Source organism: Phocoena sinus, chromosome 8 (assembly GCF_008692025.1).
Source record: "Phocoena sinus isolate mPhoSin1 chromosome 8, mPhoSin1.pri, whole genome shotgun sequence".
NCBI lineage: Eukaryota > Metazoa > Chordata > Mammalia > Artiodactyla > Phocoenidae > Phocoena > Phocoena sinus.
The window spans coordinates 8,391,308-8,404,084 of NC_045770.1; the positions used below are offsets into that span (position 1 = coordinate 8,391,308).

General features: G+C 53.6%; 1 protein-coding gene across 1 annotated transcript in view; it reads right to left on the bottom strand.

Moving 5' to 3' along the window:
• Positions 1 to 2,930: 2,930 nt before the first annotated feature.
• The window catches only part of PKNOX2 (PBX/knotted 1 homeobox 2), a 257,672-nt gene continuing 247,825 nt past the window's right edge, over positions 2,931 to 12,777 (bottom strand). Inside the window, 3 exon segments of the mRNA XM_032641926.1 lie at positions 2,931 to 5,159; positions 6,202 to 6,380; positions 7,300 to 7,376. Of these exon segments, the coding sequence (XP_032497817.1) occupies positions 4,933 to 5,159; positions 6,202 to 6,380; positions 7,300 to 7,376 (483 nt within the window). The 3' untranslated portion in view covers positions 2,931 to 4,932.

Below are 12,777 nucleotides of genomic sequence, written 5' to 3' on the forward strand. Positions count from 1 at the left end.
AAAGGTGGGAGATTCTTCACTTCCACAAATATATTCTCCCGAAGTTTTTTCAAAGGCAGAGTCCCCCCCCCCCCTTTTTTTTTTTCCTGCGGTACGCGGGCCTCTCACTGTTGTGGCCTCTCCCGTTGAGGAGCACAGGCTCCGGACGCGCGGGCTCAGCGGCCATGGCTCACGGGCCCAGCCGCTCCGTGGCATGTGGGATCTTCCCGGACCGGGGCAGGAACCCGTGTCCCCTGCATCGGCAGGCGGACTCTCAACCACTGCGCCACCAGGGATGTGCAGAGCGCCCCCCCCACCCACAACTTTTTTTTTTAAAGGAACCATTGTTTTATTTTTATAAATTTACTTTTATTTATTTATTTATTTTTGGCTGCATTGGGTCTTCGTTGCTGCGTGCGGGCTTTCTCTAGCTGCGGTGAGCGGGGGCTACTCCTCGTTGCGGTGCACGGGCTTCTCGTTGCGGTGGCTTCTCTTGCGGAGCATGGGCTCTAGGTGCACAGGCTCAGTAGTTGTGGCTTGGGGGCTCAGTAGTTGTGGCGCACGGGCCTAGCCACTCTGTGGCATGTGGGATCTTCCCGGACCAGGGCTCGAATCCGTGTCCCCTGCATTGGCAGGCGGATTCTTAACCATGCGCCACCAGTGATGTGCCACCATCACTCTTGATAGAGCAATGGGTATAAAGCTATATTTTCCTTTTTAAAAAAACCACTCAAATATTGGAGGGAAAGGCAAAAAAGGAAAAGAATAAAAGGGAGGAGGAAGCTTAATTAGTCAACGAGCCATCCAAGGGGCGGCCGCCCAATAATAAATGACCCTCAGCCTTCCGGTTGGGGGATCACATGAGTTGCCATTGCCATGACAACATCATCGGGGGCGGCAGTGACTCAACTACATTCAGCTGTAGCCGGGTGGGAATATAGGTCCCGAGTTGCCTGATTGCCCGATTTTTGAAGAGAAACCAGGAATCTGAATTTTTATGTGCAACCTTCTAACTTAAATGTTGGCCCCCAAATTTTACAAAACAGTATATGGTCCAGACAAAACATGACCGTGAGCTGAATTTGACCTGAGTGCCTCCTGTTTACAGCTCTGAATGATCAAGTTTGAGGTCATTGTCCTAGGATGCGATCATAACTCATCCATTATGGGGATGTTAGGAGCTCACTTCAGTCTCAATCTTCCCCTAGAATGTGAATTCTCTGAAGGCAAGAACTATGTCTTTGTCGATCACAGTTATATCCTCCGTATCTAGAACTGCCTGGGACAGAGTCGGCGCTCAATTAATACATGAATGAATGAGTTCGTGCCGGCTGCAGTGTGACAGTCACTGCCCTCATCTGGTCACATCCAAGGCAGCAGAGAGGTCCCATGGTCGAGGAAGTTGAGCTCTGGTCATGAACTTCCCTGAGCAGGGGTCTCCAATCAGTTCATCCCTGATGGGCTCAGGGCTGGGGCTAAAAGCTAGTCTGAACATTTCCCAGGGCCCTGATACCACAGCTCCATTTTGGGGGTAAAGGAACCTCTCCCCCACCCCCACCCCCGCATTGTCCCATCTCTTACTTCTGCATGGACTGTGGCACATCTTCTCCGTGGGTTGGTCATGCACAGACAGCTTGCTGCCTTCTCAAAACACAACCACCCACATCTCAAATGATTTAGGAAACCACTTTTTAGTTAGAGGCATTGTGTAAAAGATGGTGGAACTTGAGAGAAACACTTAGGAAGGGGTGGGAGAGGCTGGGGTAGAGCCACTGTAATTTCTGAGAGTAGTGTTTCCTGAAATGTGTTTTGTGTGTAACTAGTATAATTGAATAGACATTACTTGAAAAAAAAATAAATACTTTTGGGGAACATGTTAAACAGAGACAGGCTTCTTTCCTGCAGGACTTCTCAGAGGCTTTAATGTACTAATGCACATTATGAAACTCCTCTATCAAAATATAATATGCAGTTCATCCTAGACTAATTAGGCTGTGGAATTTTTTACTTTATTTTATCTTTTTGGATAGCATATCTTTTAAGACGGTGTTCCTTGGAAATCACTGCTTTGAAAGCTGTCTTCCTGGCTCTGAAAGGTGAGGTTCTAGGTATCAGCGTCCTGTGGCTCTTGAGACTTTTTTCACTGCCCAGAGGTGGCGTCTCTGCTGTGTTTGCAGAATCTCCAGGTGTGACTGGGGGCTGGGCTCTGGGAGGGCGGTGACCCAGGGGACCGCTATCCATGCTGCGTGGAGATCCGTTTTGCCTGGGGAATCACTCCCTTTCCCATCTTCAGCCTGGCCAGAGGGTGTCCACGGGTAAGTGTGAACTCTGCAGCCTTTTTGAACTGGAACAAGGAAGCCTCCCTCCTGCTTCTAAACCGATACCCCAGTACAGGGCCCAGATAAGGAAACCTCTAGGTTGAAAGTAACATGAAAGACTGCCTCTCACTTAGTTGGGGAGATAGCTGCCTCTAACTTTCTTCCCGCCCTAGGGAATAGAGTGCTGAATTATGCGGTTCAAAGGGCAGGCTACGCTCTGGACACAGCTCCTGGATTCACTGTGGCAGTCAAGACTGCCTCTCCTTCCTGATTCCCGGGACCTTTCACCTGAGGGATAGGGCATGTGAGGGCTGGGGGAGGGGCAGTGGTGGCCCCGACTTGGATGGAGGTCGGAAAAGCAAGGGGCTTTGAGGGTAGAGTGTGGTGGAAGAGCTCCCCTGCTATGGGGGCAGCCTGCCAGGAGAGGGCAGTGCAGAGCCTCCTCCTGTCTTCCCTCCTTCATCTCTTTGTCTTGGAGCAGACACGTCTGCGCTGAGTGTACTGAACTTGGCCGTCGTCCTCCCCAGAGAGGTGAACTGAGGACACCCAGAAAGCCTTCTTCCTTGGTCCTTTCATGGGTATTCAGGTCAACAAGGAGTATGCTGAGGTCTCCAAATTTTCTCTGGTCCAGGGTCCCCCTAACCCCTAATCACAGAAAAAGAGAATCGCGTGCCAGAATTGTGGTAGGTAATAAGGTTTACTGAAAACTCGGCCACATTCAGTACTGGTTTGGTGGATACATCAGAAGAGGTTGCATAACATTAATTAGGCAGGAGGAGGGGGCTGGGAGGAGGATGTGTGGGCACATGTGTGCAGGTGTGCCTTGTGCTGGGGTGGGATGCCTGTCAAAAGTGATAAGTGGAAGGGTGTGCATGTGAACAAGAAAAAGAACCAGAACAGGAAATGTATTTTATCCCGCTTCACGTTGCAAAATTCTCACGCCAGAAAAGCTAGACTTTCCTCTACCTATGGCATCAAAAGGGAGTAAAAAATGATTGGATCACCCAGATTATAAATAAGGTTATTTGTTTCTCAAAAATCCTTATTAAAACATTAAATATCAGCTCTTTTGGGGGAAGAAATACATTCATTTCAGGGAGACCTCAGGAAAGCCACCATCCTTTTGCTCCTCCTTCGGGGGCCCCGCGGGGGCCCTTGAGTTGAGCCAGGCAGCCGCTCACATCCTGCCACTGATGGAGATGGCCAACGCACGACTGACACATGAAGCTGCAAGTCCATTAAATTAACTTCAATGGAAAACACACGTGTGATCAGTCCCGTCATTCACAGCCATAGGGGTGGGAGGGAACGGGAGGATGGGGTGCCAACCCCGGGGGACTGGATGTTGGGGTGGGAGGGTGTGTGTTGGGCAGATGGTGGGAAGACTCCTCCTCCTGGTGGAGCCCCAGTTCCTCCAGTGCTGTGTAAGTGATGGTGTGTAGAACAGTGAGGCGGGGGTGGGGGTGGGGCACCTCCTCCACACTTTGGATATTGATGAGAAGAGGGATGTAGCACCTTCTCCAACCCCTGGCTTCCCACTGGGCTGGATGCTTCTTTCCAATGTTTCTTCTGCCTCCTCTGAAGGACAGAGTGAAGACGAGAGGATGAAGGCTGGTGGAGCCGACCTGGGAGCAGGGCGACAGCAGTGAGGGACAGGAAGGGTGGACAGATTCCAAGCTAACCTGGCTCCACCCTCTCTGATGGCCCCTGGAGGGGGTGGAACGTCTGGGGAGCTCCACCTGAGGGCTGGAACATCTGGGATAAGACACCGCTGTCCTGTTGTTACAGGAGCTGAGTTCTGTGACCACTGGGGATAGCTGTGGTCCCCAAAGTCACCTTGATATGGCTCCTACCCCAGGTTCTGCCATCTCCTTGGGTCCTGGAGCCAACCCAGGTGAAGGGGCTCCGCTTTACCTCCTATAAACGAGCCCACCAGCTTACCACTGATTTCCAGGAGAGAGAGAAGGCAGCTCCGGTGGCTCCCATCCCTCTCTCCCAAGTCCACGGCTGCCTGTGCCCAGAGACAGGGCCTTGGAGGGCTGAGAGGAGCTCCAGGAGTCCAGGTCCCACCCTGGTCTGCCGGATGTGACGCCTCAGGCCGTTCCCCTCCTCCAGCCATGGATTATACGTTGAGGCTCCCTCCTGCCCTTGAATGTCTCTCAGAGGAGCTAACAGTCCTCTGGAGGTGGAACGCAGACCCTCTTTGTCTCTCCCTTTCCTCCTAACTCTGTTCCCTGGCAAAGGCTCACTCTGTGAACAGCACTGATCCACCTCACGGCGCAGGGCTTGTAAACAACTCAAGTCCTTCAGTGGCGGGGGTTTGGGGGCGTGGGTGCCATCTGTCTTCAGGGATTTGGTGAGTCCAGATCTCACTCCTGCCTTTCTGTCCAGGCTGCTCGACTGGCCCCGCCAAACGGAGTCCTCTGCAGCTCTAGGGAAGTGGGGCCAGGGTACTGGTGGAAGCTTGGTGGTTGGGAAGGAAAAGGTGTTTCCTCTGCATTTCCTCCTGCTACTGATTTTGGGAAGCCAGGGTCCAACTTCCTCGGTGCTGCCTGCCCATGTCTCCTCCCCCGCCAGCCTGAAGCCCTCCTGACGACACTCCTGCTCGGCGATCAGTGCCACCTGGGCTGCCCGGCTACTCCAGGGAGTCACTGTGCTCCAAGCCCAGGTCGCTGACATTCGTTGTCTGCAGCTCGTCGGCCTCGTCCTCCAGCTCCTCTTCCTCTTCCTCTTCCATCTCGTCCTCATCCTCTTCTTCTGTCCCATCCAGTGAGTCGTCGTGTGCGGCCATCATAGCCTGCTGCATGGCCATGGTGGCATTGTCTGAGGACAGGGACTGCAGGTTGTCCAGGTTGATGGAACCTATGTGGGAGAAGAAGGCAAGGGTCAGGCCCAGGAAAGCCAGTGGCTTCAGTGGTGAGCTCCTACGCTGGACAGTCCCCTGGCGCGAAGTCTCCTGTCCGTTCCCCTGTCAGCCGCTCCCTGCCCCATCCCAAGCAGCAGCGCTCCTGGGTACCACTTCCTGAGCATCTTCTGTGTAACTATGTCAAACACTGTTGCCTTTCGAAGAATTCTGTAAGTAGGTGTCATCACCCCCATCCTCAAGAGGAAGGAACAGTCTCAGACAGTTGAGTCATTAGCTCAGAATGACACAGCCAGGCATGATATAGCTGGGATTCTCTCCCTGGTTGGTCAAGCTCAAAATCTGTTGATTTCTACTCTACCCCATAAGACTATTGCCCACCACACGGAACTGGTACCCAGTCATATAAGTGCACGTATACATGAAGGTAGGCCTGCACACGTGTACACCTCCACTCCACTTCCCACACAGAGCTAGCTTCACGTGCTAAGCTATAAAACGTTGTCTGGCTCGTGGCTCATTGAATTATTCATTGTGCACCAGGCGACCGGCAATTAGAAACGTGTATACGAAGGGTGTGACGGAGAAGCTGGGAGAACAACGCTCTTCCTGGCCTCCGTTCACAAGCCAGCTGCCTGCTTCGGTATTTACAGATGGCCCTGGCTCTCGGGGAACCGTGCAGACACTGGTGCTGAGGAACTTCAGGTGGGTGTGGGACTGAGGAGGGGGGACTCTGCTGAGGAGCCACTGACTCAGATGACCACCAGCTGACTCCCACTCGTCTTTGTGAGATTGCTTTTGGCTTGTTAAAGTAAACGCAAAAAAAAAAAAAAAAATAATAATTCCCTTCTTTCAGGCTGACATACATCGTTTGATGGGGATCGGGTAGGGATACCTATTGTGACGGAGCTGACACGGCCACTCAAGCGTGTAGACGATCAGCCCCTGACTCTGTGCACAGCTGCGCCCATAGGGGCTCCAGGAGCCCCTCCCGACCAGCCCCCCACCCCCGTCTACAGTACCCTCAGCCTCAGCTCTTACCATCGGGGTTTGTCCCCGGGGCACCACCCTGCTGTTGCAGCACCCCTGCAGCAATGGAGTTGGGCCAGAATCTTTGGGTGGGCCGGTGCTGCGACTTGATTTTCTTGGCTTTGGGGGCAGGGTCGGGGTTGCTGGCGTCAAGCATGGGCTGCAGGATGCGCCTCCGGGCGTTGATGAACCTGCCCAGGAGTAAGACGGAGACGGGTAAGTCACCACCAGGGGGCGGGAGCATGTGTGCGCAGGCACGTGTGTCTGTGTGTGGGTGTGTGCACGTGTGTATGCACACGTGAGCTTGTGTCTGTGTGCGCACGTGTGCGTGTGTGCGCATGCGTGTGAATGTGTGCGCAGAGAGCGCTAAGCCGCTTCCAGATCCTGAGAAGCTGGTCCTTGTACGGAACAGACCGGGGTCTGGGCACCGAGAAGCTCGTGACGTCACCAGGGGGCTTGGTGACCACAAACCAGCGTGGGACGAATGCGTGAGAAGGGTCAGGAATCTCTGCTCCAGACCGGTCAGGACTGAACAGAGGAAGGAAGAGCCCCCCAGTCAAAGGCACTAACCTCCGACCTGACCTCTCTCCAGAGGGCCAAGGGTCTGCTCCCATCCAGCCAGAACTTGCCCTCTGAGGTTTCTATGACACCCCGGGCGGCCACAGAGGAGGGGGCACGGGAGCCCTGTGGGGTGAGGACTGCCAGCTCCTCCCTATTCTTCCTGCTCCCAGCCCTGAAGAGTGTTTCAGCCTGAGCTCTTTTTACATGGGTGGTGAGTAGACCAGATGACCACCGGTGGCCTCGGGTCGTGGGATGCAGGCACCCCTGTGTGTCCGTAGTGCAGGTGGGGCTGGGTTTTCTGCAAGAAGGCAAGAAGCTCCCAGTGATGTTCCTGACACAGTTTCCCAGGAGAGGGCGCTGAGAAGCTGCAGATGAAGCCATAGGTGTTGATTCCGGATATCTGCCTCCAGCCCACATGCGATGGCTGGCATGGTCGCCAGGTTGAGACTGAGGCCAGGCCACTCTAGCCTCTTTCCCCTGCTGTGCATTCCCCTGCCCAGCAAGTGGCCCCTGGGTCGGAGAGCCTCTGGGCAGGCGATACTAACTCACCAGTTATTCACTTGCAGGAGGGTGAGGTTTGTCTGGGCCGCGATCTGCCTCTTCTCATCCTCCGTGGGGTAGGGGTGCTGAAATGAGAGGTGAAGGGCTAGTGAGGGGTGGGCACGTGGTGGCCTGGTCCCCCTAGAGACCCTGCCCACGACACAGGCAGCATCGCAGGCCAGGTAGCCCCAGGGGTTTGGGGAAAGTGTAATGTTCCCCAGAAAGAATGGCCAAGGGCTTGGAGGGAGGCTGCTGTGTGGCCGAGGAGGGCTACCTGCCCTGAGCCCAGCCCCCCATGGTGGAGGACCAAGTGGTTTCCCAAGGGTCGGTACAGTTCAATACTGATCGCTTCCAAAGGAGTGTCACATCCTCACCTGGTCCACCCCCAAACAGGCAGGTCAGGCATTATCTATATTAGGATGGACAATGGCCTCGAAAGCCCACAGGACTCTCAGAAGGTGGTAAACGGGGGAACGAATCCATTTAATTTAAACTAACTGACATTTACTGAGTATCTACTACGTGTGCAATTCATGCAGGCATCCCGGGAGACAGAAGGTAAATTCAACGGTAACTACGACTCGTGGAATACTCTGTAGCCTATGAAATGCTTTCATGCACTTAATTTCACTTAATAAAGCATATCGGTAAAACTTGGTAAGAGGCAGGTTAGGTGAAGAAACTGAAGGACTATCTCCACTGTCCCCCAGATGGCGGCATCAGCTCGGAACTCAGTTCTGACGTTGGTCCGGGGTCCCCGCATCACTTCACGCTTCCACTTTGTGAGACGGAGTCGGTGTCTTTGTGGGGGTGAGTGAGGACGTGGGGCAGGGCCTTCAGTCCTGCACTGACTACACGTTTGTCTCTCTCTCGGATCATGTTTCATGAGGGCAGAGACCAGCTCTTATTAATGTATCCCCAGCACCCACCACATGTACCTGAAGTACAAATGGCTGCTGAGCAAAAGAAAGCAGAAACAAGGCGGTGGGTGCTGGGGTTTGGGTAACAAGCACCGGAGAAGCTTAGGAGAAGTGGGTGTTGGCCAAAGCGCTGGGGAGGCTGAATAGGTCACATTAAAGACTGGGAAAGTTTGGGGTGGCAGAGGGTTGGGGGACCTTCTGGATCCCACTGGGTGGTGAGCCCCACGATGTCTGGGTCTATGTGTCTGTGTGTCTTTTCCAGGCTTCTACATAACACCCGGCACCCAGCAGGCTTGCAATATAGGTGTGATGAGCGTCTGAACGGGTCAGAGCCTTGCCCTGGCAGCTAGGGGAGGTTCGGGAGCTCTCAGGGTAGAGGGCCAAGCCGTCCTCAGGTCAGAATCATCCCCTTATCGAGGTGGTAATCATCCCCTTATTGAGATAGTGGTGCTTGGGCTTTCCAAAGTCCTGAAGACCGGGGCTCAGATTCTGGCTCTATCACGAAGAGCTGTGAGATCTCAGGCACATCACTTAACCCACATGATAAAGTCATCTAATGATTAAAAGAAATTATTCTTGTAAAGTGCTCAATAAGAGATCGCTCTTCATACTATTGTTGGACAATGTTGGCAAGGTGCTTAAAGCTCTCTAAGGGATGAGCTAGAGATCAACAGCCTCCATAGAACTCTCATTATCAGTGACAAAGGAAAGGAACCTCTTCGGTGTCCTCGATGTCCCTCGACTGAAGCAATCAGGGTCCTGTGTCGTTTTAATTCACACCTCTGACCCTGACCACAACACCAGGGCAGCCGGGGACTCGTGATCCAGATAATATTAAGATTCTAACAAGAAGGAAAGCACGTTTGGTGTCACAGGAGCCAATTTCATCTAACTGGGAAGGGAGCCCAGGGAGATGGGGAGGAGACTGTAGCCTCCCAGGGGCTCCGTGCATCTGGACACCCTCTGGGGAGGGGTGGTGGCCAAGCCCTCCTCCCCTGCCCCGTGGAGCTCCAAGCTCAGCGGCCCTGACAGGAGCCGAGCAGCCTCCCTGTCATCCGTGGCAACCGGTCTGAGAACACAGCAAAAATATTAGTAACCTTTTCGGCCTTCCTGGGCCCCACGAGGCCCTTCATACCTCCATGCTTTTGCACATGCTGTTCCCTCTGCTGGAAAGCTACTCCCACTTTTCCACTGCGTACGTTTCTGAGCTTCTGCAAAGACCTTTCACAGGTCAAGTCCTCTGAGAGGCCTTTCCCCCCAGCTCCCCGGGGCAAAGTTTAGTCACTGCTGCACTTGATAACTGCCTTTAGCCCGCTATATGGTGATAGATATCTCCCCCTATCCTGGGAGTTGCTCTCAGGCAGGGACCCAGTCTTATTAGGACATTGCATCTCCAGTGTCCAGACCAGTAACAGTCAGAGTGGATATTCAGTTGTTCGTGTATGAAACAGATGAGTGAACCAGCACAAGAAGGAGATGGCTGACTGTTTCCCTGAGCCTTGCGACTGCGCCGGTTCATCAACCCACAAATGCTGGGAAAGCTGCTACTCTCGGAGGTGCCCGCAATGTGAACGATACCCGGCCATAGAGCTCGCAGCTTAGAGGGAAAGGCTTACAGGCAAAGGAAAAAGCCTCTATTAAGAGGTAGTGTGTCTTCAGCACTGCAGTCTGTAAACTGTTTTAGTAAAGAGCTCAGATTCTGGAGGCAAAAAAAAAAAAAAGAAAACGTAGTGTGGTAAGTACCCATCGTGGTGTAAGAGAAGTCAGGGGAGCCTTCCCTAGGGAGGAGGGACCCTCAACTGGAGTTGAAGAATGGCCAAGCCATCCCAGTAAAGGAGGGACCTGGGCCTTCCAGACAGGGCCTTGCACTGGTACTTAGAGTCAAGTCAGATGCAAATCTCGTCCATCATTAGAAACCTCCAGAGAAGGAAATGCTTCAGCGTCACCCAGATAACATTTGCTGCTGTCTCTAAGGAGGCTTCGCGTGCGGGCTGCCATCTGAGTGGATGTCATCAATCCACAGATAAGGTGCTCCCAATTAATGGAGAGGGAGGAGAGGCAGGGTCCCTGAAACTGGCTGGTTGTTCTCTTATGGTAGGGATACGAAGCCCTTATCCTCCTGGCGGCAAGTCCCACCACCCATCGCTCCTTGGGACCAGTGTCTCGCGAGGCATGCGGTGGAGGCCATGGGGTGAGTTGGCATGCATCTGGCACGGCCTTGGGGACAGGTGTGTCGCCAGAACGTCCTGGCACCACGTCTGGGTGCTCATGGGATCAAGTCCAGCTCGTCCATGCCTCCAGCTTGTCTACGCCTCACACCAGATGATTCCTGAGGACAGAGTCAAAATAGTCCCTGGTCCCCTGGACAGCCCTCGATTGGGTCAGTGCTACTTTTTAGCACGATCGGAAGGGCTCGAGGCCAGGGGCGGGGAGAGGAATCCAGCGAGATGGTGGTGAGCCATCAGGCTGCGGCAGCTGCTCTCTGGTCACAATTTGGAGGAGCTCCTCTGGAGTTGGGAGGGAAGGGCACAGACAGCAGCCCTCTAGGAGAGACAGAGAATGGACCAGAAAATTACAGCTCCTTTTCAGGGCCAGCGGGGAGCCTCAGGGGGCTGGGCAGTGCTGCCTGGTGGTTAAGAGCATGGCCTTTGCAGAGGTCGCGTCCTGCACCCACCGCTTAGCCAGCCGTGTGACCCTGACGATTTATTGTTTGATGTACGCCATCCTCAGTTTCCTGGGCTTAAAAGAGAAATAAGAAGATGGTGACTCCTCCCTGGACTTCGGGGGTGATTGAATGAATGATGCAGGTAAAGCACGCGTGCTGCACTGACTCACTCCGCACCACATGGTGAAGCCTCCCAGACACGGTATCGTTGAATATTTAGTCTCTGGGGAAGGGAACTGCAGGATTTATACTGAGTAGGCATTTCACGACACCACAGTTGGCATCGGGAAACTCCTCTGACGTCTGACCAAACTCTTTCCCTGACACCTCCCTTTTGGCCCTGGAACCCAAGTCTCTTCTGGGCTAAACTGGAGCTGAAGGCATCTCTCAGTTTGAACTATGGGTTCCCCCTAGGGTCCCGGGTCTGAAAGCAGCTCAGCCAGGCTGGCCCACGGGCCCCTGGCCACGTCTTTCACTCAAAGCCCACCCAAGATGGTGCACCCACCTCCTAGCCCAGGAAGACCCGCAGGAGGCCAGCCACGTCCCGGAGGGACACAGCGCGTGGGAAGCAGCAGCCTGCAGGTGTGAGTCGGAGCTGCCGCTGGAGCAGGGGCCCGCTGGAGCTGGCTTTCCCACTTTCCTACACTGGGGTCAACCACACCCTCCCTCCCTTCTCGCTCCTGACCAACTGTGGGCACGTGATCTGCAGCGGCCACAGCTTGACAGCGTGGCCGCTGCTCTACAAAGGCCAGAGACCAGCCGGAGGGAGGCAGCCAGGATGGTGAGGGGTCCTGAAGCAACCACATTTCATCACATCGAAAATGCGAGGCACACCCTGACTTCAGAGATGCTAGAGCAGTTTGGGGTGGAGAGGGGCACACAAGTCACCCAAGGACCCTCCCTTTCCTGCTGTAGCTGCCCTTGCTTATATGTCCCACTCTTCCCTTTCTCTCTCTTTTCAACTCCCCTCCCCACTCACAGCTGTGCCCACACAGGAGAGCACAAAGAACTGAAATGCATAGCTTGGTGTAGTATCACAAACACCCATGTGACCACCCGCCAGGTCAAAAACTAGAATTCTACCAGCACCCCAGCAGCCCCTTTTCTGCCCCCTCCCAATCACATACCTCCAAAGATATCCTCCCCAAAGATCACCTGATGTTTATGGTAATTACTTTTATTGCTTTTCCTTATAGTTTTACTATCTATGTTACATCCCTAACCATTATGGTTTAGTTTTGCCTGGTTTGGGACTCTATATAAATGGAATCATACAGCATGTAGTATTTCACTCCACAGTATGGTGTGAGATCCACTTATGGCTGTTCTATGTAACAATCACAGGCATGTTCATTGCCGCATAGTTTCTCATTGTAAAAATCTACTGCCCTCTCGTTCTTCACCCTCCTGCAATTACAAAACCACTCTCCCTCCCTCTGGCTTCTTCAATCCATCCTTCTCATGGCAGCAAGATTGGTCCTTCTTAACCTGCTCCCAACCGCTTAGGTCCCCCCCATGAGCTCTGAGCCTCACCCTACCCAGGATTCCACACACTACAAGGATGATCTGTTTTTTCACCCCAACCAGACAGGCTGCAATGTTTGAGAAAAGGGTCCACACCTGTCTTTTCATCCCCACCTCATTGGTGCCGAGGAAAACGCCTGGCCCATGCCGAGCGTTCAGTATGTCTTCGTTGAATGATCATAGGACCCTAGGGGGTAACTGGTACTTGTCACCATTCCCTCTGTGTGTGTTTGTGGGTGTGAAGATGGGTAGGAGAGGGTGGGGGAATTCTAGCTTGTATCAGGCTGCCTACGTATTAACGGTGCTATCCCCACAACTGATGGTTTCAAGCATATTTGTGGGGGAAGGGGGACGGGGAGGGGGTACCTTCTACACATG